The 21998-nt window shown below is 40.5% G+C and overlaps 1 protein-coding gene across 2 annotated transcripts in view; it reads right to left on the reverse strand.

The window, feature by feature from the left end:
- Positions 1–2127: 2127 nt before the first annotated feature.
- unc5b (unc-5 netrin receptor B) overlaps positions 2128–21998 on the reverse strand; it is a 58901-nt gene continuing 39030 nt past the window's right edge. Inside the window, exons 8-17 of one of the 2 annotated variants that reach the window (XM_069144974.1) lie at positions 21405–21437; positions 10446–10640; positions 9613–9981; positions 9433–9520; positions 8991–9165; positions 8662–8901; positions 6911–7060; positions 5542–5706; positions 5245–5423; positions 2128–4815 (exon numbers count right to left, since the gene is read on the reverse strand). In XM_069144974.1, the coding sequence (XP_069001075.1) occupies positions 4650–4815; positions 5245–5423; positions 5542–5706; positions 6911–7060; positions 8662–8901; positions 8991–9165; positions 9433–9520; positions 9613–9981; positions 10446–10640; positions 21405–21437 (1760 nt within the window). In that variant the 3' untranslated portion in view covers positions 2128–4649. The remainder of the gene's footprint in view (positions 4816–5244; positions 5424–5541; positions 5707–6910; positions 7061–8661; positions 8902–8990; positions 9166–9432; positions 9521–9612; positions 9982–10445; positions 10641–21404; positions 21438–21998) is intronic. The other variant, XM_069144975.1, reaches the window with a different exon arrangement.

Genomic DNA, 21998 nt, shown 5'->3' on the forward strand with positions numbered 1-21998 from the left:
AAAAGACACGTTGCAAGATACAAGTATCTTACTAATTAATGGTAAAACTTATAAGCATTGAAAACTTATTTCACACTCGTATTTCCTGTTTATTTTAAGAGTTGTCAGAATTACTTTTGATTACATTGTATGTGTACGTGCTAATAATAATGTGCAGTACAAGTTGATAGTGGGGCACCCATCAGACTAAATTCATCAAGAGAGGGCACTATAGGACAGCATATCCACCAGTGTGTTGTTGAACCTCTCAAAACAATCAAAGCGCCCCCTTGAGGAAAAAAGAAGGAAAATAATTTTCACAGTAAAATGTAACAACAGGTAATTTTGTGTGTTTGGCTGAGGAGAAAACCTGCAGACTCTTGGCTCTCCATGACACGAGACACCGCTGAATTAAACGAATCATTATCAAATGAACCACTGACCAAATGTGGAGCTTATCCAAAAAAGAGGTGCTGAACTACTGTTTCTCCTGATGTTGCAGGAGGGGTCCAGGATCAGTTGGCACCAATAATGTAATATATTTATTTCCCAGCAGCTGAGTAGCCTTAACAAGCACAAATATATATTTCCCACCTGACTTTTTGGGCAATGTTGGACTACACAATGGACAGGTCAGGAGTCCATCACAGGGCAAGTACTAATACAACAATGTGAAAATACTCAATTTCAAGGGAAAGTCTCCATAAAAATCCCTACTAATAAAGTGAATAAATATTAGCAACGAAATGTAAAGAGAATTCTGGTTTGGTCCCTCTGTCTGATATATTATTATATATATGACATCAGTAAATTATTCGAACTGAAGCATTGTGTCAGCAGCACATTACTGTTGTAGCTGCTGCAGGTGGAGTGAGTTTGAACTACTTAATATTCAGTTTTATATCCAGGGACAGCAGATACATCTGAGAGTCGCCAGAAGATTACTGAGAGAGGAAAGAAGAAAAAAACAAAATTCAGACCAACATATGTTTTAATTTTTTTTTTTTTTACTTTTCTCCTCATCTCTAATTTTTTGTGAGATATTGGATCATTTCAGCAACTATTGAAATGAAACCATGTCAGAAGTTTAAACGGAAAAAAAAATAAATAAATCACTATTTGGTGTCGCTGTTAACAACTCATAGACATGTGAGATGAGACCCTGACCACACTGCTGATTGTAAGACATCAGAAGACAGAAAAGTTGAAATCACTGGTTTAATTTTCAACACTTTGTTGTATTTTAAAAGCTTCTTAACAATGTAGTGGAGTGGAAGTATAAAGTACTATCAAATGGAAATCCTTTAATTAATCTAAGTACAAGTACCTTGAGCAAATGTACTTAGTTACTTCCCACCTCTAAAAAGTACCATTATCATTTCATAATACAGAAGAGGAAGTTGTAAGTGCTGTGTAATGTTTGTGGATGCAGTATTATTTTTAATAGGTTTTACAAGTCTCCAAAGTAATACTACGCTCACTGTCAATACATTTGCTAAAAAGTAAAGTGCGCTGCGTTTAGGGGGTTGGGCTGGAGATGGGGTCAGCTTTTAGAGCACCATTTTATACATTATAAAAGCTTCAGTTAACTCATGCACTGAAGGGTGGCATATCAGTCGTCAATTAGCAGTGCATTTAATAGAACAGGTGGAAAGTGCCCTTAAGACCACACTGCAGTGTACACTCACTACAGATGACTCATTGGGATGTTTGTTCTTGATACAAGAGCTTCATCTAACAATTCCCCACACATCACTCAAGTCAATAAAAAAAAAAAACCTTGAGGTTAGAATCCTTGATCTAAATGCCCAAGTCAATCCTTAAAGGCCACGATTAGTGTCTCTAGGACCTTTTTAATGTGACGACCAGACAGCCTGCCAGTTAAAAGCTTTCAAAGCTAAATGGACCTAAAGGGAATTTTCCAGTGAAGTGTGAGGTAAAGAGGGACAGTTTGAGTAGCTCTGCATGTTCTGTGAAAATGGGGTGTAATTGACAAAACCACAGATGCCATTTAACAGTAATTTTGTCCGACAGTACAAGGCACTAAGCTCTGAATAAGCCTGTAATTAGCTTTATGGATTTTTCTCGTTCGTTGTTTGGGTTTTTAAAACACCAATCTTTAATTCAATAAAAGCCAAAACACATAAACACCGTTGTTAAACTAAGAAATATAATTTATTGCATAAAAATTATATTTAGTTACAGGTAAGAAGGCTAGACATTTATTTACAATTGATACTTTACAGAGATAAAATAATGTCACTGAATCCATTTAGTTTTTTGTAAAAATGTCTGACTTCTTGAACAAAGGCTAGATGTTGCTCTTTGATGGGAGCACATTTGAATCCATTAGAGCTCCAGCACAACGTATCCAGAGATATGGCCAAAGATCCAGCACACACTCAAGAAATCTGGACGAATCAACACTGTAGTCTGCAGCTAGCCAGTCTCTGTGAAAAGGAACTGAGGAGAGAAAAATGTCCTGCAGTGTTCAGGGGTCCAAAGTACTGAACTGGTTGTGTTCAGGCATTTCTTCACGGTAAAGACCTGTAGGGCATGAGTTCATGATGTAAGTCACAATTTGTCTTGTATTTTCAGTAGTAGCTTCCTCGGTCAGTGATCCAATTGTTCCAAGAATTCCCACATGGACTTCAGCGTCACCAAAAACTGTTACACCGCTCTTAAACCACTTTAGGATAGAAAATCAAAACCCTGTCAATGTCCTGATCTGAAAAAATAGAATTACTCTTCCAGGAAACAAAAGAAGTCCAAATGCTTCACTTTTCTTTTGTACTTGCATAGCACTTACAAAGAGAAATGACAGATCTTAAGAATGTGCGCATACTGGATGTGCACACCCACCTGCCCACTCACACATGCACGCACACGCACACGCACATCACACACGAACGCACGCACAAGTTCATTCACACAAAACAGTGACGTGACTCACTGCTGAGGAGGGATACTGCCTGTGTTTTGGTTTTTGTAGTTTCAAAGATATAAACACTTTTTTTTTTTTGCTTTGAGGGAGAGAAAGACTCATTAACACAGAACGTATGTAATGATGATGTTACAGACTTTTCAATTCCTGTCGAACAAAAACTGACAGAACAAGATTGATAATGCAAACAGCTTGAGGACCCTGACCACAAAGCAGGCGGCGTAATAAAAAGGTCAATGACATGTTATCAAATTAAGAGAAAGGAGACATAATGAGTTATGGATACATAGATAAGTGGTGGACAAAAAGCAGATTGCAACATAATTCAGTTAGTGTTGAGGTAAATTTTATGGTCCCTTACTGCCCACTTGATTCAAGGCTAATCTATTCTATAATCACATCTGAAGAGTGGAAACTGCCTTCAGTTACAGCAAATTCACCAGGACATTTGACCATTTCTAATTATGTCTTACAGATTATATTTTACACTTTGAATAGATGTACAATATTAAAAATAACAAACATGGTTTTGTTATTCACAACAGAAATAATCCACTGTGCACCTAACTCTCCCATTTGGCCTGCTTGACTAAGATCAAAAATAATGCACAGCAGCTCAGTAGCCTAAACAAGCACAAATGATGCAACTGGTTGTACGTGGTCACAACATCAATGACAATGAAAAAAAAAATCCACAAATATGGATAATAAATTAAAGAGCGTTCCCCAAAGGAAACTTTTAAGGGATGACCAGAAAGCTCTACTGCGTTTTATTCTAAACATATTGGAGTGTGGCAGAGCGATAGAGGAATAAAAGGAGAGATGAAAGAGAAACACCCCTGTGAGTCGGAAAGATATGCCAAGGCTTTGAGGCATTTGTTGGTACGATATAAAGAGTCAGTCTAGTTATCCGCCAATTCTGGAACAAACTTCGCAATTCACCCTCCTGCCACAAAGAAGAGGCAGCTTGTCTTCAGCCGAGAGCGATATGACTAAAACCTTGAGGGTTCGATCCTAGTGGGGAGGGGGAGATCCTAGCCTGTCTGATTCAAGCCGATTAATGACCGTTTTGTCTCTGTGTGTGTGTGTGTGTGTGTGTGTGTGTTGGAGTGTGTGGGAGGCTGCAGGCATGTCGGTGCTGTCTGTCATTCACTGCACATATGGAATGACAATGGAGAAAAGAAAAGCCCCTGCCATGAGGTGAGATGGTGTTAAATCATGCACTTTCATGCTGCTACTGAAACATGGGTAATCCCGTGTTAGCGTTTGTGCTATTGGGCGTACTTTAGTGTGCTGAATACATGGATTTTGTTGTTTGCCCCAAAGCACAGTTATTTATATACAAGAATAATGTAATTTTCAGTATTTTAAGACAATGTCAACATCACACTTGACAGATGACTTTACAGCCATTTTACACCTCAGTATCCTCAAATTGGTTTTACATCTTGCTGGTACAACATTGCTTTGGAGGATTCAAGCAGAATCAGATTAGCAGTGGGATGGCCTGCTTGGGAATGGGTTATGATGGCTACGTAGCTACAGTGGCAGATCATGGGCCAGTGAAGAGGGAGATGAGGCAGAGCTAATACAGTTCATGTGAAGCAACCAAAATGCTCTGATTTGTGCCCAGTGTGCATATTCATAGGCAGGTATTCTTATTTTCATCACGGTGGTGGCAAAAAAAAAAACCCCGTCTTTGCTCGCTCTCCTCTTTCTTGACCAATCAACAATCCCCATCTGTTGTCATGACAACAAGCACCTCACTTTTGCCCATCTCTTCCAGTGCAGTCGCCAGAGAGACCAGGTCTGCGTCACCTTGGTTACAGGCTTCCCATAAGTCCAGTAGAACACCTGTGGGGCTGGGCTTTGTGGCAAAGTAGTTCAAATACCTGAGTGGAAGAAAGATGAGGAAAGTTGTCAGAAAAAAGGACAAAGTAAAAGAATTAATCCGTTACTGATGACAAAACTATGTTGTAAATACTGCTGGTAAAACTTTATTTTGACAGTCCAATATTAAAGCCCAGTTAACTTTCTTATTTAACAAAGCAGCGTTAGCTAATTAGCAAGATTAATTATCTTCTGGATTTTTTTTTTTAGCCTTGTATAACATGCATGACTGAATCATATTCTTGAACTTAATTTACACGTCATGTTTCAATATGACCAGGCTTTAATGCAATTTTCACAGTTGTCTGTGTAAATTTAATTCACTTAAACGGAGTGGTCATTTTTCAGTAGGAATTGTGTCAGCATTGGACTTCGCAACTAAAGCGTGACCAAGCTATCTTTCACACATGAACAAGTGAGATAGATCTGACCTGTCAAAGCCCAGACTGCGAGCCAATAGTCTCCAGTCACAGCCCCGAGCACTGGGTGCATCCAGACTGGCACAGATCTTCTGCCGGATGGAGTCGGGCAAGCGAAAGGCATAGGGTCCCACTTGAGAGGAAGGTAGGCAGGTGCCTCCCGAGGGGAGGGGCGAGTGCGGTGGTAGAGTCTGGATTGACAGAGAGGGTGAGACCAACCTTTGTATTTTTCAGAGTAGCTGTGTTATATAGCCTTCTTCGCAGTGATTTCTGTGTGTGAACAAGCATTATTTCAGTTTTCACCATTACCTCCTGAATGTCAGTGTGCAGCTGGAATATCTGTCCCTCCCCTTCCACCTGTCGGACACAGATCTTACAGGTGAGCTGCGACACTGCCAGGCTGCCTCTCTCCAGGCTGAAGGTGCAGTGCAGGGGTCTCTGACTGCCGCTCCAAATGTGATAGAACGGTATCTCCTGTTGCACAAAGAAAAGTGGTAAAGAGGAAAGCTAGATAAACGACCTCTTCGCTGTGATCAAATTAATGTCCTGAGCAGCACAATCTGGAATGATCTAGAACACATTTTCTCTTGAAGGAGTGAGCCAAATGCGTTACTTTGATACAAGGGAGTTTTCAACAACTGGGTCTCAGGCTGTCAGAGCACAATTTATTTCTACAGCACAATGTCCATGAATTAGAACCACTATCAGATTTCCTGTTTGTTTACTCAGAAAAGGTTCAGACTGCAATCTCTGCTGCTGAGAGTATGCAGGAGAGAGTTGGGATGTTTACAGCCGCAGTGAAGGGTATGAAGTCCACGTCTGGGAGAAAGTAGCCACTATACTGAGGGGGAATCATTGAGTTTTCCAGGCCATTATTTTTGCTTATGTAGCATTGGTTTTTAAATAATGCTCTATTCCAAAAGAAACAAACTGCACTCTTCTGTGACTTCTGGGAAAGTCCAGTTATATCAAAAAGGGGCAGGATTATGGTGGCAGCTTTTTAACTTAGCGCTATATCATTGGCCTCATTTTATTCTAAATTGTGCCAAAAAATAACAATTTACGTGATAAAGATTCAGTAATTATTTTTTATTTTTTTTTAAAGTATCAAAAATTCGGTGAATTTTGGACTGAACTGCAGGCTGGTGCAGAGAAGTGGAGGGAGAGCACAGAGACAGAGTCATAGAAGCTGTAGAAATGTAAATAGGATAAAAAAAAATTAAAAAAAAATTATATATCGATTCGATCTTTTTAAAATTTTTGAAAAATAAATTATCGGCAAAATTCAATTTATGCGTTTTCCTCTTTTATCATTGATGGCACTTGGCCATAAATGTGTTATACTGCCCAAAAGACGTGAGTTCCTCCTACTTCTAACCATGATTGTGCTGTTTCCACAGAGGTGCAGTAAACAATGAGCCCATGGTGAGTTAAAATGTGACAGGAGCGAAAAACTGTTTGGAGTTCTGGGGGTTAAGAGCTGTTTCTTTGCCACCTCTGTCTGCTCCTGATATTAGTAACCTTACTCATATACATGTTGAATATAAGCAGAACTCCGGGTTTCCAATTGGATTTATGTACAGCTGTACATATGATAAATATTATGCAGTATACAAAGTCCAATATAGAACTATACATATCAACAGGCTGGTATCCACTATCTGCTGCATTACGTTACCTGGTACTTGGCCAGAAGTTTGCTTCTCCAGTGAGTGTGAGGAATGTCGTGGATGGACAGGCGCAGATTGTGGTAACTATCTTTGAAGAGCAGCGGCTTGGGATCCTCCAGCAAAACTCCACCCAGACTCCTCTCCAGATCTAGCACCTCCTGCACAGCGGCAGAGACAAAAGAGTATTAGGAAAATATTAATCTGATCTGCTCTACTGTGGGAGCAACAAGTCCTTTTAAAAATAATGCTTTCAAAAGATGCTTAATTAAAACATTGAAGTATTCAAATACAAATGTTTGAGAGCTGACAGTGTGAAAGCTGTTTGAACTCTAGCAGACGGAAATCATGTAATGTGATGCCAGTAAACTGCACACAGTATGCTTCTGTTTACTATCCAGGCTGAGGGACTGAGAGAGGAAAAATATGTAGACTCACTGAGTCCAGCTTTCAGTGAATCGCGGGCTCGCTCTGTGTTTAGTTTGGGGTTTGTATTATGCTCTGCTATTTTGTATTGTTGCCTCTTCTGGGACAAGAAGATTCAATTCATCATACCAAAATTTAATTTGGAGAGGGAAGGTGGATTTGCAGGGTCGAGACAGGATTGTACTCCTCTATTGCCCAGAACCACTATGGAAATAAGTTATATTAACTTTTAGCATTATTATTCTGTAACATTGTCCAATATAACAAACATTTTGTCTGTATTTTATTTATAGCTTGTTTTATTGTATATCATTTCACATTATACTTTTTGACTTTTCATGTCAGGGTCTAATGCAGGATTTAATTTGTCTATTGTTTTGGTTTTCTTCTTTTTTCTTTGTGACTTTTTAGACATACACTACCACTACAAGATAAGGTCCTGCATTTAAAACCTTACTTAAGTAAAAGTAGCTTTACTTTACTTTACTTAAGTTTTACTGTGAAATAGTAATGTTAAATTAATGTGCCTTTTAGAGCTGTAGTTATTTAAAGTTGTGCGTATTTTAACTACTGTATGCAGATCATCATATGTTTGTATCGTTTCAGTTCTGTAAGAACCACGTATCTCTAAAAAATTAACAAGCTCAGCAAATCAATGCTTTTTCCAGCAAATCCAAGTGGGTTTTAAAATAGTTTATTTTAGCCTTAAAAGTAGGAGATTTTTCTAAAACCATAAGGGAACATCTAATAATTCAGTTTTTCAGAAAAAAAAAATCTAATTCAGATTTGCCAGATCTGGAGATACGTGGTTTTCAATGGACAGAAAGGGTATGAAGAATTGTAATCTGAAAAATAACTAGTATCTGCAGCTGTCAGATAAATGCAATGGAGTAAAAGGCACAATATTTACCTTTGAGATTTATTATAAAGTTGCATAAAAGGGAAGAACTCAAGTAAAGTACAAGTACTTCAAATTATACCCAAATACAGTACTTGAATGAATATATTTAGTTACATTCCTCCACTGGGACTTTGGGAGTACTAGTTCATATGTGTGTCTGTAATATAAACTCCAGGTTTTGACAGGGATGATATCTCCCGAGTTAATTTTTAACCATTTTGGCGTCCAACAATGTTCAAGGGGTGCAATGCTAAACCAGTGGAGAAACATTTAATATTCAGACTATAATTTTAGTGTTGACTCACACAAGCAAAGAAAAAGTGAGAGTCAACAGAACAGCTACGCAGCAGAACAGAATGATAGATGGTGTAGATATGAAGACATTGACACACTCCCACACAAACAAAAGAGCTGGATAAAGAACACAAGTAGCACCTTGAGTGCATGTGGGGTGTCGTGGATACAGTAGATCCGGAGGCTGTAGTCCAGCGAGAGGCACGGTGCTCGGGGGGCGAAGAGAGCCAGCTGCAGGCGTTTGCAGGCGGGTTGTGGAGGGCAGGACTGGCCAACAAGGCCGTACGTTCCCAGCTGCTCCATGAGGACATGACAACACTCCTCTTCCAGCTGCAGGTAGCACGGAGACGACAGAGTCTCCTCCCCGACTGTAAGCACCTCCTGACAAAAGATAGAGGACCGGATTAATGATGTCACGTCTGCCATCAAGGAGCTATTCATCATTTGAAATGGTTTTGGCGCCGTCTCACCTCCCATGCCCCCTGGTGTGTTTGTGTTTTGAGTGTGAGGGCCCAGTCGGGTGTGGGTGTGTCGAGCTGGGCACAGTGAGGCAAAGTAAGGACAACCGGGCGGTTCAGCAGCATGCCAGAAGGACCACAGCTCACCACAGGGCTTAGTACTGTCTGACTGCCCTCTGAGGGTAACCTGGAAATTTCACATACATAAACACACGTTTGCAACAAAACATCACACTTCATTTATAAAAAAACCCTCACAGCTGTGACACCGTTTGAAACACGCTGATATCGACGCATCAGTTGTTCATTATTTTTATCCTCAGAAAAACATGGTGGTAGTTCCAAACACACTTCAAGTAGATCACATTAGGTGAGGTTTGCAATGGACATTTTTTTTATTCTTTCTTGTGGCTGCGATGAGTAAAGTAAAGGAATAAAGATGAAGGGCACTCACGTTGTTTTGTCCCACTTGCTGATAATGAGGTACATTTCGTAGAACTTCCCCTGGGGGATTGTGCTAGGAGGGACCAGCAAACTCACACCTAAAGGAAAACATGATTTATCTTGTGTAATCAACTAAACATGTCACTGGTTCACTCAGGAAAAGACAGCTTCATGCAGTACACTATATTACCTGTATTGGGGATTGTAAGGCGTCCTCCCAAATTTCCCAGGGTTGTGCTGGTACTCAGCCCAGGCTCTCTGGACAGAGTGTGGCTGTGGTAGTCTCGCTCTCTACCCACAGTACCCACCGACTTCAGGCTGAGGATCTCTCCGTCGATGGGGCCCATGTCAGCCGGGAGCTCCAGGGAGGAAAGAGTGGAGGAATTGTACACCTTGATTTTGAGACTGGGCAGTGGGTCCAGCAAGGGGGAGGTGGTCATGGGGATTTTGTGGGGGCTGTCGTTGACCCCGTGCTGCAGAGAGAAGAGCGGCCCACGGAAAGCCCCTGCTGTGGCTGTCAGATCCGGAGGAGCGGAGGGATGTAGAGGGTGAGGGTTATCTGTGGACACACAAGAAGAGAGGAGCCGTTCTCTTATCACTAGAAACGACACACGCCGGGCTGAGAGGGCTAAAAGTGACGCCAGTGAAATGGATTAATGTCGCTAATTAATATTTGATGGCAAGAGCAAGAGAAAGGACACCCTGACTAATGCTTAAAATGTAAAAAATGTAATGTGGTAAAGAATGGAGGACTGACTGAGAGGAGATAATGGTATAAGAGAATTCAGTTATGGGATAATATAAATAGAAATGTGATAATGAAATGAATTGTGACAAAGTACTTCTATGGAAATAAGTAGAAACGAGAATAGTTGTGAAAATAAACAGAAATGAAAAGATAAATTGCATGCAAATATGTTTTGAATTATGTGTGTGTGACTTGGTGCATGTATGTATGTGTGTGTGTGTGTGTGTGTGTGTGTGTGTGTGTGTGTGTGTGTGTGTGTGTGTGTGTGAACTCACCCTGTCTGGGAGGCTTGTAGTTGCCAGGGTGGAACGCGGCGGTGAGAGCAGATGAAGAATCGGTGATATCTCCGTGGAAATGGCGGCATCTGCGGCGATATGCGAGCACTCCCACGCACAGCACCATTATGACACTCAGCAGCAGGGCCACCACCAGACCGGTGTAGACCGCTACACCCATACCTGGGGCCAGAGCTGAAAGAGGGACAGAGACAGACAGACGAGACATCATAAAAAGGCATATTTGAAAAGACACACTACAAGGGAAACACAAAAGGGAAGAAAACACAACGTATGTGATATCTTCTGATTTACAATACAAGAAGAATAAATTAGTTATTGTAGTCTAAGTTAGTGCAGAAGCTACTAGTTAATTAATTCATTATAAACAAGTCCAGCTACTAAAACATAAAAATGTTCTGCTTTGCATTGTTTTATATTATATTATTCTTTTCAGATATTTGGACTATTGATAGGACAAAAACTGATGTTACCTTGAGTTCTTGGATATTATGATGGAACATTTGACTATAGACTTTATATTATAATATTATAATAATATTTTTGACAGCATCCAAAAATAATCAACAAATCGCTCGGCGATAATCAATGTTGCAACTTTTTTTTTCACACAGGGAAGCCACAGTTGAAAATGTTCATTCAGTTTTTTTCTGAAAAAACAATGTTGGTCATATGTACATTGTATGTGGATGCTGTATTTGCTTCTCTTGTCAACACTGGGCTTGAAGAAATCCATCCACTACACAATTATAATGAAAAAGATGGAGGATAAGAACCACAGTCGGCGTGTGTCATATTGTATTGTGCACGATAACACTGTAATAACTTTTTAATATGATAAGAAAAATGTATATTACCATACTGGCAATGTTTTGACCTCTAAGTGTCATGATGTCATACTTTAACACTGCGTAACTTAAGCAGGGCAACAACAGTCATGTCTAAAAGCTGCTCCACAATGGAGGGGATACAGTCGTTGTTGCTGACATAAAAGTGTAGCACTTTGTTCTTGTTGTTTTTAACTTGTTCTTGAAAATAATAAATAATTTTGGTATTTATCCATATGGCTAAGAATATTGTTATCCACAGTCCCAACCCTTATTTCATGTCATTCCACTGCTCTCTCTACCCACATTTCCAGTTTATCTCTGCAGTGTACTGTCAAAGAAAAGCTGAAAATACCACGCACCCCCCCCCCCCCCTCCCTTACTCCCCCCTCCCTCCGGCTAGGAAACACCAAGTATGTCTTTGTCAATGTCATTAGAAAATGCACTGTTTCTACTGTGAGTGACTTTAATTCAGTCACAGTGAGTTGCTGTGTAACACTGGCATCATGTTGCCTCACCTCAAAGTGATGCAGATGAGTTTCATGCATTAAGTATGGAAAAAGAAAGCCCTGGTCTGTCAGTATCTGCAGGTACTGTAAGATGAGGGGTTGGCATCGGTATTAGGAGAGAAAAAGCTTAACGCTGGTTTTAGCTTTGGCTGAATTTCTGAGCAGAACAAGGGCTGTGGATTTTGTTGCCAATCTGTTTCACTGGGATCACATTATGGAGGGGGCCATTTTGCAGTCATTGTGGACAGGAGTGAGCAGAGTGAGTGATAACTCTTTCGGTTTACTTCTTGTCTTAAGATAGACTTGAAAAAATGTCAGCCTGTTCTTTAACTCTGGCCTGTTAGGACATATCCAGTGTTCAATTTGAAGCTATCTCCTATTTTAGAGATTATCCTGAAAATAAGCAGCCCCTTCTACCTTGCAGGGGGCGCATCTGTTACCAAAAGTCATCATGGATGGAAGTGAGGTGAGTGGGTGGTTGGCCCTAACTTCACCTGCTCCCCATTGAGCTCCCTCCCTGTTCTCCTGCTATGTGATTGGTTGTGACTGGTCAGCAGGTCCACCACAGCCTGCTTAGCCCTGACTCCCCATCGCCGGACACGCGAGCCGGTCGCACCCTCCACAGTAGAAAAGAGGAGAAGATGAGGAGCAAAGTTAGCGGGAGACAAATAGGAGCAAGAAAGAAGAAGGAGTAGACAGGCCGGGTATACAGAGACACAGCGAGCCAGATGAGAGGCAATTTGGCGAAGGGGACAGGAAGGAGTTAGATAAGGTTGTGATTCGTTGAGAGGACAGAGGGATTATAAGTGTGTTGAGGAGGGGAGAGCCGATAAGGATAGGAGGTGTAAGGAAACCACTTTTTGTCTAGCAGAAAGAATCAAGATTTGATTTTAATAGGCTGTATAGACCTATATACAAGTGATCAGTCTACATAGTCTGAACCGTGCTTTCTGCATTCAGGGATTTCTTTCAATATCTTCCAGGAAATATATATATAAAAAAAGTGCTTGGTCTATAAGGATATTTATTGAACAATATTTACACCAAGAATAAACTATATGAATATGTATTGTACTGTATGGATCATGGATGTGATGAAAGGGATTTCTAAACTATAGCGGAGTGATGGTGGGAAGAATAATAGTTAGGTTATTAAAGACGCCACTAGTTTGTGACGTAAATTAGAGATTATGAATTTAGAATTGGATAAATCAGCTATCAGACATCAACCCAATGGATCAAAGTACTCAGATAGATTCTGCCTACTGGAGGGTGGTCCCAGTTGTCCAGACAAGCCTCTTTCCTGCGGACCTCCGTGCAGATGTCAGGGGCCTGGACTTTGGCATCATGCTGTGGGTGTTCACTCCCACAGCTGGCATCCCGTCCAGGCTTCTTCTGCTGGTACCGTTGGGTCTTGTTTAGGATCGACTACCAGAGTGCAGTGATGCAACAGCTGTCAGCTTTGGCAAAAAGGATCTTCTGAGCTTTGTCCGGGTTGAGAGCTGACTGGACTTATCCTTACTTGATTACCAAAAATACTTCTTATGAGTGCAGAGAGAAAAATAATTAAACAAAAGCGTTGTAGGCGATAATTAAACTCGATTAGTCTCATATTAAAAGTATGCGTCCTTCACTTGGCTTAAAGTTTACTTGGGTTAATACAAATACAGAGCGTGGTAACTCTAAAACGATCAGCAAGTGTGAGATGAATTTAAACAGAGAGGGCCTAATGATCAATATTAAGGTTGATCAGAAGAAGAGAAAAAGCCTGCTTCCGTCTGAGGTTTACAGTTTATGAATGGTCAGGCTTGAGGCGGGGTCAAGTGTCAGATGACCACTCACTGAGCCCCCTCTAAAAAGAGGGAGAATGCTTCCTTTAAGAAAAGGCTAATTATTATTTTTGATACGGTTAAGAATAAAAGCTCATTATTCGTCCACCATGATTAAAGTTAAACACTTGTTGATATCAGTTCCACAAATACTTAATACAAGTTCATATTGTTAGCCAATATGAGTAACTAAAGACAGGCAGAGAGTATTCAGATTAACTATATCAGCAAGGCTTATACAGCAATGATATGTACAAGTGTTATCATTTGCATGAGAAACAAACAGAGAATAAAACATTATATGTGTATTATAGTTTCAGCTTGCGAACTGAGTTTGTCATTGTGGAGTTGTAACAATGTTACATAGGGCAGCAGACATTAGTTGTCTGGATAGTTTCACCTTGTGATGCTGACGGAAGGATCAGAGGTCAGCTGGTTCACAGCATGATACCGAGTCAAACCCAAGCTGAAAGGGGAGTTTATGTTTGTTTATTCGGCCTGGTGAGTTTTATGACGTGAAAGCTTTTTGGAGTTTATCTGTAGATCTGTGGTGTCCTGCGTCGTAAATTATTGTGACTTCAGAATGACCTGATGTTGTATGAGCTGAAGAGGATGTCTTGCTACATATCCCTCCACTTGTCCAAAGTGAATCGGACACCAATGCATCCGAAGCAGCAATAATCAGGGCACAACAATATGTTACTCTGATCAGGGTTGACGTCTTTCTGCAATAGTGAATAGTTAAAATTACCTAATCAAAGAAAATAATGATAATTGTAGCGTGATGTCAACTCAATTTGTGAGGGATTAAATTTTCTCTTGTTGTTAGAAGTTGTTAGTCCAATATTGGACAAATTATCAATTCAAATTAATATAAAATCAGTCAATCATAATCTAAAACATGAATTCTCGTATCAGAATTCTAATCCTTTGATATAATCAGAAAGTTATCACCATGACACAGTTGGATCTAATTAAAAAAGGGTTTATTGAATAACTTCACACAATAAATGATTAAATGGTAGATATGTGTATATGAATGAGAATGTACAAATTCCTTCAGGGAACTGATGGTGGAATGAAAGGAGGGAATTTAAGACTGAACTCACGGGAAAAGGTTTGAATGAATGAATTTAGGAATATGATAACTAAGAAAACACCAACCCAAGGATCAAAGTAATTGTCGGCCTACTTTGTGGCAATTCAGCAACGGGCGGAAAATGGGTCCAGATGGTGGTACTATCAGAGGTCCGGTCAACTGGAGTCGAGACACGGGCGTTTACTCTCACGTTCGGGTCCTCTCCGTCTGGCTGGATCAGTTACTGGCCCTTCGGTCCCGCTGGCGTTGAATCAGGCCTGGAGAATAATCTCTGCACGTCCCGGGGTTGGTGGACGTCGGTGACGTTGAGGTTTCACTTGGGCTGCCGATTTAACTGCCGTTCCCTACTTACAACTTTGATGAACGCTTCGAGCTGGCCGGCCTCGTGATGCAGAATCGTTAAAAATGGATTGAGTTAAGTACTTAATCAACGATGTGGCTGAAGTACTTTTTCTGGCTTGATCATAGATTCTTCTAACAAACAGGAGGCTCAAACTGAATTTTGATCATCTACGTGCGCAAAAACAAGTGTAAAAATGACTAAGACGAAACTTAAAAGAAAGCTGAACTGACCAAACTATAACAAAAACGGAACGGAAAACAAACTGAACTGAACAAAACGGAACTCTACGGTACTGCAAACTAAAACTAATCGACCGGTTCAAATCTCTTCTTATTATACCAGAAAGGTGAGGCCAGTTCAGGGGGGCGACTTTTCACACCCATTGATACCCGTCGTCTTCAGAGGAGGCAGGCCCCCTTTTGGCATGATTCGATTCAAACTACATATAAAAGAAATCCCTTATTTCACTCCACCATGAACAAATTAAAGATGAAATATATCATCATAACACAGATCACATTGCAAAAGATAATTATTGGCTGGGTGAAGGGATGGCAGGGTGTTGTTTCAAATGTGACATGGATTATTCACCAAAAGGTGTGCATATCGTCACCTGTGATGGGAGGTTTGGGTTTTATGAGGGAAATGTATTGAACACAAGGTTTAAAGAGGGTTCACATCCTGCATCAAGACATGGGGGTGAAGGCTTTGATGGGGTCAATCCTAGAGTCACTGAGATAATGGGAGAGGAGAGGGAATCTGGCATTCGGGAAGAATGAATCAAAGTATGTAGGCTACATCATGATAATAGTAATTGCTGAGTACTTCTTAACTTCGATATAAGATATTTACCACAGTTGAGTGGCTAAGTCAATAGTATGCAAGTCACACTCTCGGGTAAATAATAGAACAATAATAAACTATTTTGAGTAAACAGTACAGAGGGAAGATTACTATTGATAATTACAAAGGGTACGTTTCTAAATATGGGGTGTATAAAGCAACAAAAGAAAACTTTTGGTGTATTGAGAGTTGAGAGAATGTTCCAATTCACCTGTAGCTGCTGGCACTGTGTATTGGAATAATTTATGTAAAATGAACAAACCCTGAGTTGTGGGAGAGCATGGTTAGACTGGAATCTGAGCAGGTAAATCAAGTCAGCGGAGAGTTTAACCAGTTAAGTTTTTAAGGCTCAGTGGGCTTGTATTCTGTGTTTGATGAATTCACCCCCACTTGTTAATTGGCAAGCTATTGATTTCTTGTAAAATGTCAAAAGTCCAATTACTATTAAAGCAATATTCAGCAATTAACTGACACAATTATTGAAGATTATTTTGCGTTTTAGGTTTTGAATCTACCTCGAGTTTATGAGTTGACGGGAAGATAGTTGTCTCATGGGGTTTTTGTTCAAATTGGTCCTTTTTTATTGTCGACTGAAGACATTTTGACACATTTTTAGATTTTAGATCATGATTGACTTTGTGTCTTTTCGTTGCTTTTTGGTGAATCGGGATTTTGTCATTTGTGGTTTGAAGCAAACAGCATTGGGCCTCTGCCTGCGCAGGAAGAGAGAAAGGCAGCGGCAGATGAACCTGTGACCAAAGCTTCAAACATTTGAGGTCAAGTAAGATTTCCAGACGGTCTCGGAAGTCTTTACCCACGAGGAAAGGAAAGTGGTTAAGGGGCAACACATACACTTGGGTGTACAATCTGCATGGAACCTACAGTCAGATGCATTAATGACATTCTTGTCAAAGTCATACACGAGTGTGTATATGATGGAAAGTCCATTGAACAGGTTTGGAGTCTCAAGTGTTTGTTTGAATGGTTCAATTTCCTCTGCAACTTGTTGAAAAGTGCTGATGACATCACTGTAATATATGCAGCCGTGTCAACGATTGCATCCTGTGCGAGCACCTTTTCAAGAGTCAAGGGCAAGTGCAGTTTCCGCATGGGGCCTTTTTCAGGCAGGTCACAGGAACTGTTGAAAAGGTAGCTCAGCTTGATTGCCTGAAGTGTTCTTTTCAGGGGACTCTTGCATGTTTATTGGGACCTGAGCCTGGGTCGGTGAAGGTTCATATTTGCATGTGTTGATATATGTTTCTCGACCACGATTTCAGTAGACATGTCAGTTTCCTTGTTTTCCTTCTTCTGCATGTCACCGTGTAGACGCCTGATATCTGCCAACACTTTGCCACTAGGGGCTCCTTTTGACTTAATGGGCAAAGGTTTGGTGTCAAGATTGAAAATTGCATTAGGTCCTGTCTGTTTAGAGTGGGATTGCCTTTGTCGTACAAATCCCAGTGAGGCAAGATCACGTAGCTGTTGTACAGTCAAAGTGTTTGGATTCTCCAAAACATCAAGTTGGCTACTTGTGCTGGGATGGAGGATTTGGACAAAGAGACATTTGAAGTCCAAGTCTTCCTCCATCCCGGGTTCATTCCGAAATCTAAAGTAGGCTTGAACCAAGCGATAGTAGTATTCCTGTGGAGATTCTTGTCTCTCCTGTCTAATGGCCATGGCCGCAATCAAGCCTCTGTGTTAAGGGATCAGAGAACTCCTTCTCTAAAGCCTGGCAAAGAAGTTCATAGTTATTCCTGATGTGGTTCGGTCGGTGCTCGATAAAACGGCTAACATCACGGCTTGAAGTTACCTTAATAAGGTATATTTTGTCATCGTCCGTAGCTTGAGGAAATTTGCGCAGGTAAAAGCTGATGTCTTTCAAGTAAGTGACAGTGTCATGAGTGCCACCAGGATTGGGTTTGAAACGAGGAATAATTTGAGCGATTTTGTTCAAGTAAATCTGTAGGGCCCTGAGAAGTGTGGGTGTCAAAAGGAAACTGAGACTGTGGAGAGTTCTCTCTATGTGGGCGCAAAGGGTCATGGTTGAGAGGAGGGAAAGGTTTAGCGGGCAGGCTTCCTTCAGCTCCTCTGGCGGGAACTTCTTTCTTCTCTTCAAGGAAAGTGTCATTGAAGTGGTTTGATCGTGGTTGATTCAAGTTCAGAGTGTTGCCTCTGCCCCTGAAGAGAAGCCAGTTGTTCCTCTTTAAGTCGTAGTTTTTCTCTAATTTCCTTAAGTTCTACGGTGGTCTCAGTTAACTGCAGACGTAGCTGTTGAGCTTGCTGTTGGTTTGTTTGTAGGGATTGCTTAGATGTTTTAATTACCTCTGACAGCTCACCTGAATAACGGGACTGGTGAGATATACAAGCAGCGACACGCTGGAGTGAAGCAGAGGCAGGAAAATGCTGACAAGCTCTGACATTGCTGGTATTACGCGTCTCCTCCTTGTTATTGGTTTCAATTCATCATTCAATAACACAGAAATGTCATCGCTGGACAAATGATATGTCTAAATAATCTTTCCCTCTGGCATCTAAAAAACATTTCCACGGGTGTAAAACCACATTCTCAACGTTTAGTAAATCAGACCCTATGGTTTCAAATTCCTTTGTGGCTATTTAGGTTAAGCTCTGCATATGTTTTAGTTAGCAGATGCCCTTTGACTTATTGGAATTTAATTACTTTTAGTCACTCATGAGTGAATTCGGTTAGTAAATTGTAATTGTTTTGATTCGTTACTGTTCCACAATTACTTAAAAGAAGAGAGAGACACAAAATTGATATTGTCTACTGTCAAATCTAGTTAACTACTTCAACCACGAGGTGACGCCAAACATATGTTCAGTTCAGCAACACAAGGAGGCTGGGAAACGTCAGCTGTGACGTGTCCTTTAGCTCCGCCCTTTGGAGGTACTCTGCTGGACAGGTAAAATGTGTTCAGATGCCTTTAGTCCCTGGACGTGGGCGCTTGGTGAACACAATGATATCGCCGCTCTTGGCGTGATCACGATCAACATGAATCGTTTAAGAACTTCTTCACAAAACAAGCCCTTTGTTTTCCACTGAGCTTATTTTCACACGAGAAAACAGGAACACTCGGGTGTATTCACCTTATTTCAAATTGATGGTAATTATTTCTGTGGTTGTTTTTTTTTTGGCAGGCGCCTTAGGCTACCTAATTTCCAAGTATGGGCACAGCGTCTCTTAACATGATCAATTATTTTGGAGTTCATCTTGGAGTGTTTCGGCTCTTTCAATACCACAAAGCAGACATCAGAAAGCGCTGCAATTTAACACGTTTTTCACCGTAATTGCAGGTGCTAGGCTCAGGTCACTAATCTGAAACCCGATGTAGACATTTATTTTCTAGGACACACAAAAAAAACCCATCTCGCTCACAATGGATCAGTTCCCGGAATACGCAGGAATCTTGATCCTTGAGGCTTTTATTATTATTGAGCATATCAACGTCACTGCAGCCGAATTTGTTTCAATATTTTAGTGCGAAATTCACAGGTCTCTGCCTGAATTATTTCACAGTATCACATATAAACTGTCATAGTGCTGCAGCGGGTCTTAATAGACAAAGCGGTTGTCGGCAGGTTCATTAAATGCAATCGATCGCTCTCTTAATCCATGAATTAAAGTTAGAATTTATCAATTTAGATGCTCTCCCACGACCAGAAAGAGACGATAAAGGGTACCAAAACATAGCCAAGTTTAGATGATTGCAAGTTATTTGCTTTAACTTTTGTATATTCCTCAGTACCAAGCCTGAATATTGTATTTCCTGGAAATACGGAAAGAAATATTGAATGCCCTCACACGGACACACCATTAAAAGGATCTTCTGAGCTTTGTCCGGGTTGAGAGCTGACTGGACATATACTTTACTAGAGTACCAAAAATACTTCTTATGAGCGGAGAGAGAAAAAGAATAAAACAAAAGCGTTGTAGGCGATAATTAAACTCGATTAGTCTCATATTAAAAGTATGCGTTCTTCACTTGGCTTAAAGTTTACTTGGGTTAATACAAATATAGAGCGTGGTAACTCTAAAACGATCAGCAAGTGTGAGATGAATTTAAACAGAGAGGGCCTAATGATCAATATTAAGGTTGATCAGAAGAAGAGAAAAAGCCTGCTTCCGTCTGAGGTTTACAGTTTTATGAATGGTCAGGCTTGAGGCGGGGTCAAGTGTCAGCTGACCACTCACTGAGCCCCCTCTAAAAAGAGGGAGAATGCTTCCTTTAAGAAAAGGCTAATTATTATTTTTGATACGGTTAAGAATAAAAGCTCATTATTCGTCCACCATGATTAAAGTTAAACACTTGTTGATATCAGTTCCACAAATACTTAATACAAGTTTATATTGTTAGCCAATATGAGTAGCTAAAGACAGGCAGAGAGTATTCAGATTAACTATATCAGCAAGGCTTATACAGCAATGATATGTACAAGTTACATGAGAAACAAAACAGAGAATAAAACATTATATGTGTATTATAGCTTCAGCTTGAATACTGACTTTGTCATTGTGGAGTTGTAACAATGTTCCATTATAGGGGAGTTTATTCGGCCTGGTGAGTTTTACGACGTGAAAGCTTTTTGGAGTTTATCTGTAGATCTGTGGTGTCCTGCGTCGTAAGTTCTTGTGACTTCAGAATGACCTGATGTTGCATGTGCTGAAGAGGATGTCTTGCTACAGAGTGCTGTGAGGGTAGAAGGAAACACTACGGAGCAGTAGTGAGAGTGGAAGAAAGGGTGGAGGAGAGGAAAGCTGGAGGCTGACGGGCTGGCAAAGGAGAGCTCCCGTGCTCACGTGGCGCGATTGAACCGAATCTGACAGCCGTCCGCACTTATTACCAGAAATGGAACAATAGCGAATTAGGTGCATTACCGTGGCTGCTCTCCCCTCAGTCCACATCACATTGAGCTAGAAGAATTACCATCACTCCAAATGTAAACTGTATCACAAATTAACTGAAAGTGAGACACAAATCAAATGTTTTTCTGTGTGCTTCATAACCTATGGGTCGAAGAGTCTCAGTTTAGAGTCATTTTGCTCGCTATGTGACAGAGCTTGCATTTATTAATCTGTTTGATGCAACTATATCCTTTTGTATGACCTAATACTGAAGCAAGCTGTTATATGCAAATGATGCAACGTGCCAACACAGTCAGCTCAGAAACCTGTTACACTTATTAGTCAACACACTAGACAAGAGAGGATAACAACAGTCATAAGCAGGCTGGACAAGAAGGTGAGACGAATCTTCACTGAACTTGATCTGAGACGACATGAGAGTGTGGACGGACGGGCTCAACACAAAATGCAGCACGCATTCAGCTCCACGTGCCAACACAGACGTTAGGACTCCTAACCTTTCTGAGCACACAGAGAGACGCACACGTACACACACACAAACACAGTACAAAGACAAACAGCATGAAGCAGTGAAAGAGCAAAGTCATGGGAAGGGGGACTTACGATGGCTTGCATGTTCAATAGAAATCTTTTTATCTGTTTGAACGGGAGAAAAAAAACAAGAGAGGAAGAAAAGAAAAAAAACAAACATAAAAATGGATGGACTAGTTACGCAAATGAAAGATACAATAACACAATACAAATGCAAAAACTGGAAAATAAACAACGGCTCATCAATATGAAAATAGAAATGTAAACATCAAATGCATACTGCGAGCAAGAAAACATACTTGAGATCTAAAAGATAATAACCTCTTCTAGGAATAGGTGAGAATGTGCGGCATTATGGGAAGACAGTATAATTGTTTACATAATGAACACGGAAAAATAACAGTTAGAAATGATTGTGAGAGAGATTAGTGGCATGGCGATGAGAGTGGCAAAGTCAGAGACTGTATTGAAAATGAATCGTGGTGTTTGTGTGGCACATGATGGAGACAATGTAGATTGGAACCACGTCTTTAAACACGCCGCAGGGTATGATATCTCCTTTATCCTATGAAAAAAAAAAAAAAAAAACATCTCTCCTGATGGGAACAGTCATTTCCGGGATAACACCAACGTGAATCATCTCCGAGTGCTTTGAGATATATCGAA

The sequence above is a fragment of the Embiotoca jacksoni genome, unplaced genomic scaffold (genome assembly GCF_022577435.1).
Source record: "Embiotoca jacksoni isolate LCO1_2020_lvr unplaced genomic scaffold, fEmbJac1.0.p SCAF_12, whole genome shotgun sequence".
NCBI lineage: Eukaryota > Metazoa > Chordata > Actinopteri > Embiotocidae > Embiotoca > Embiotoca jacksoni.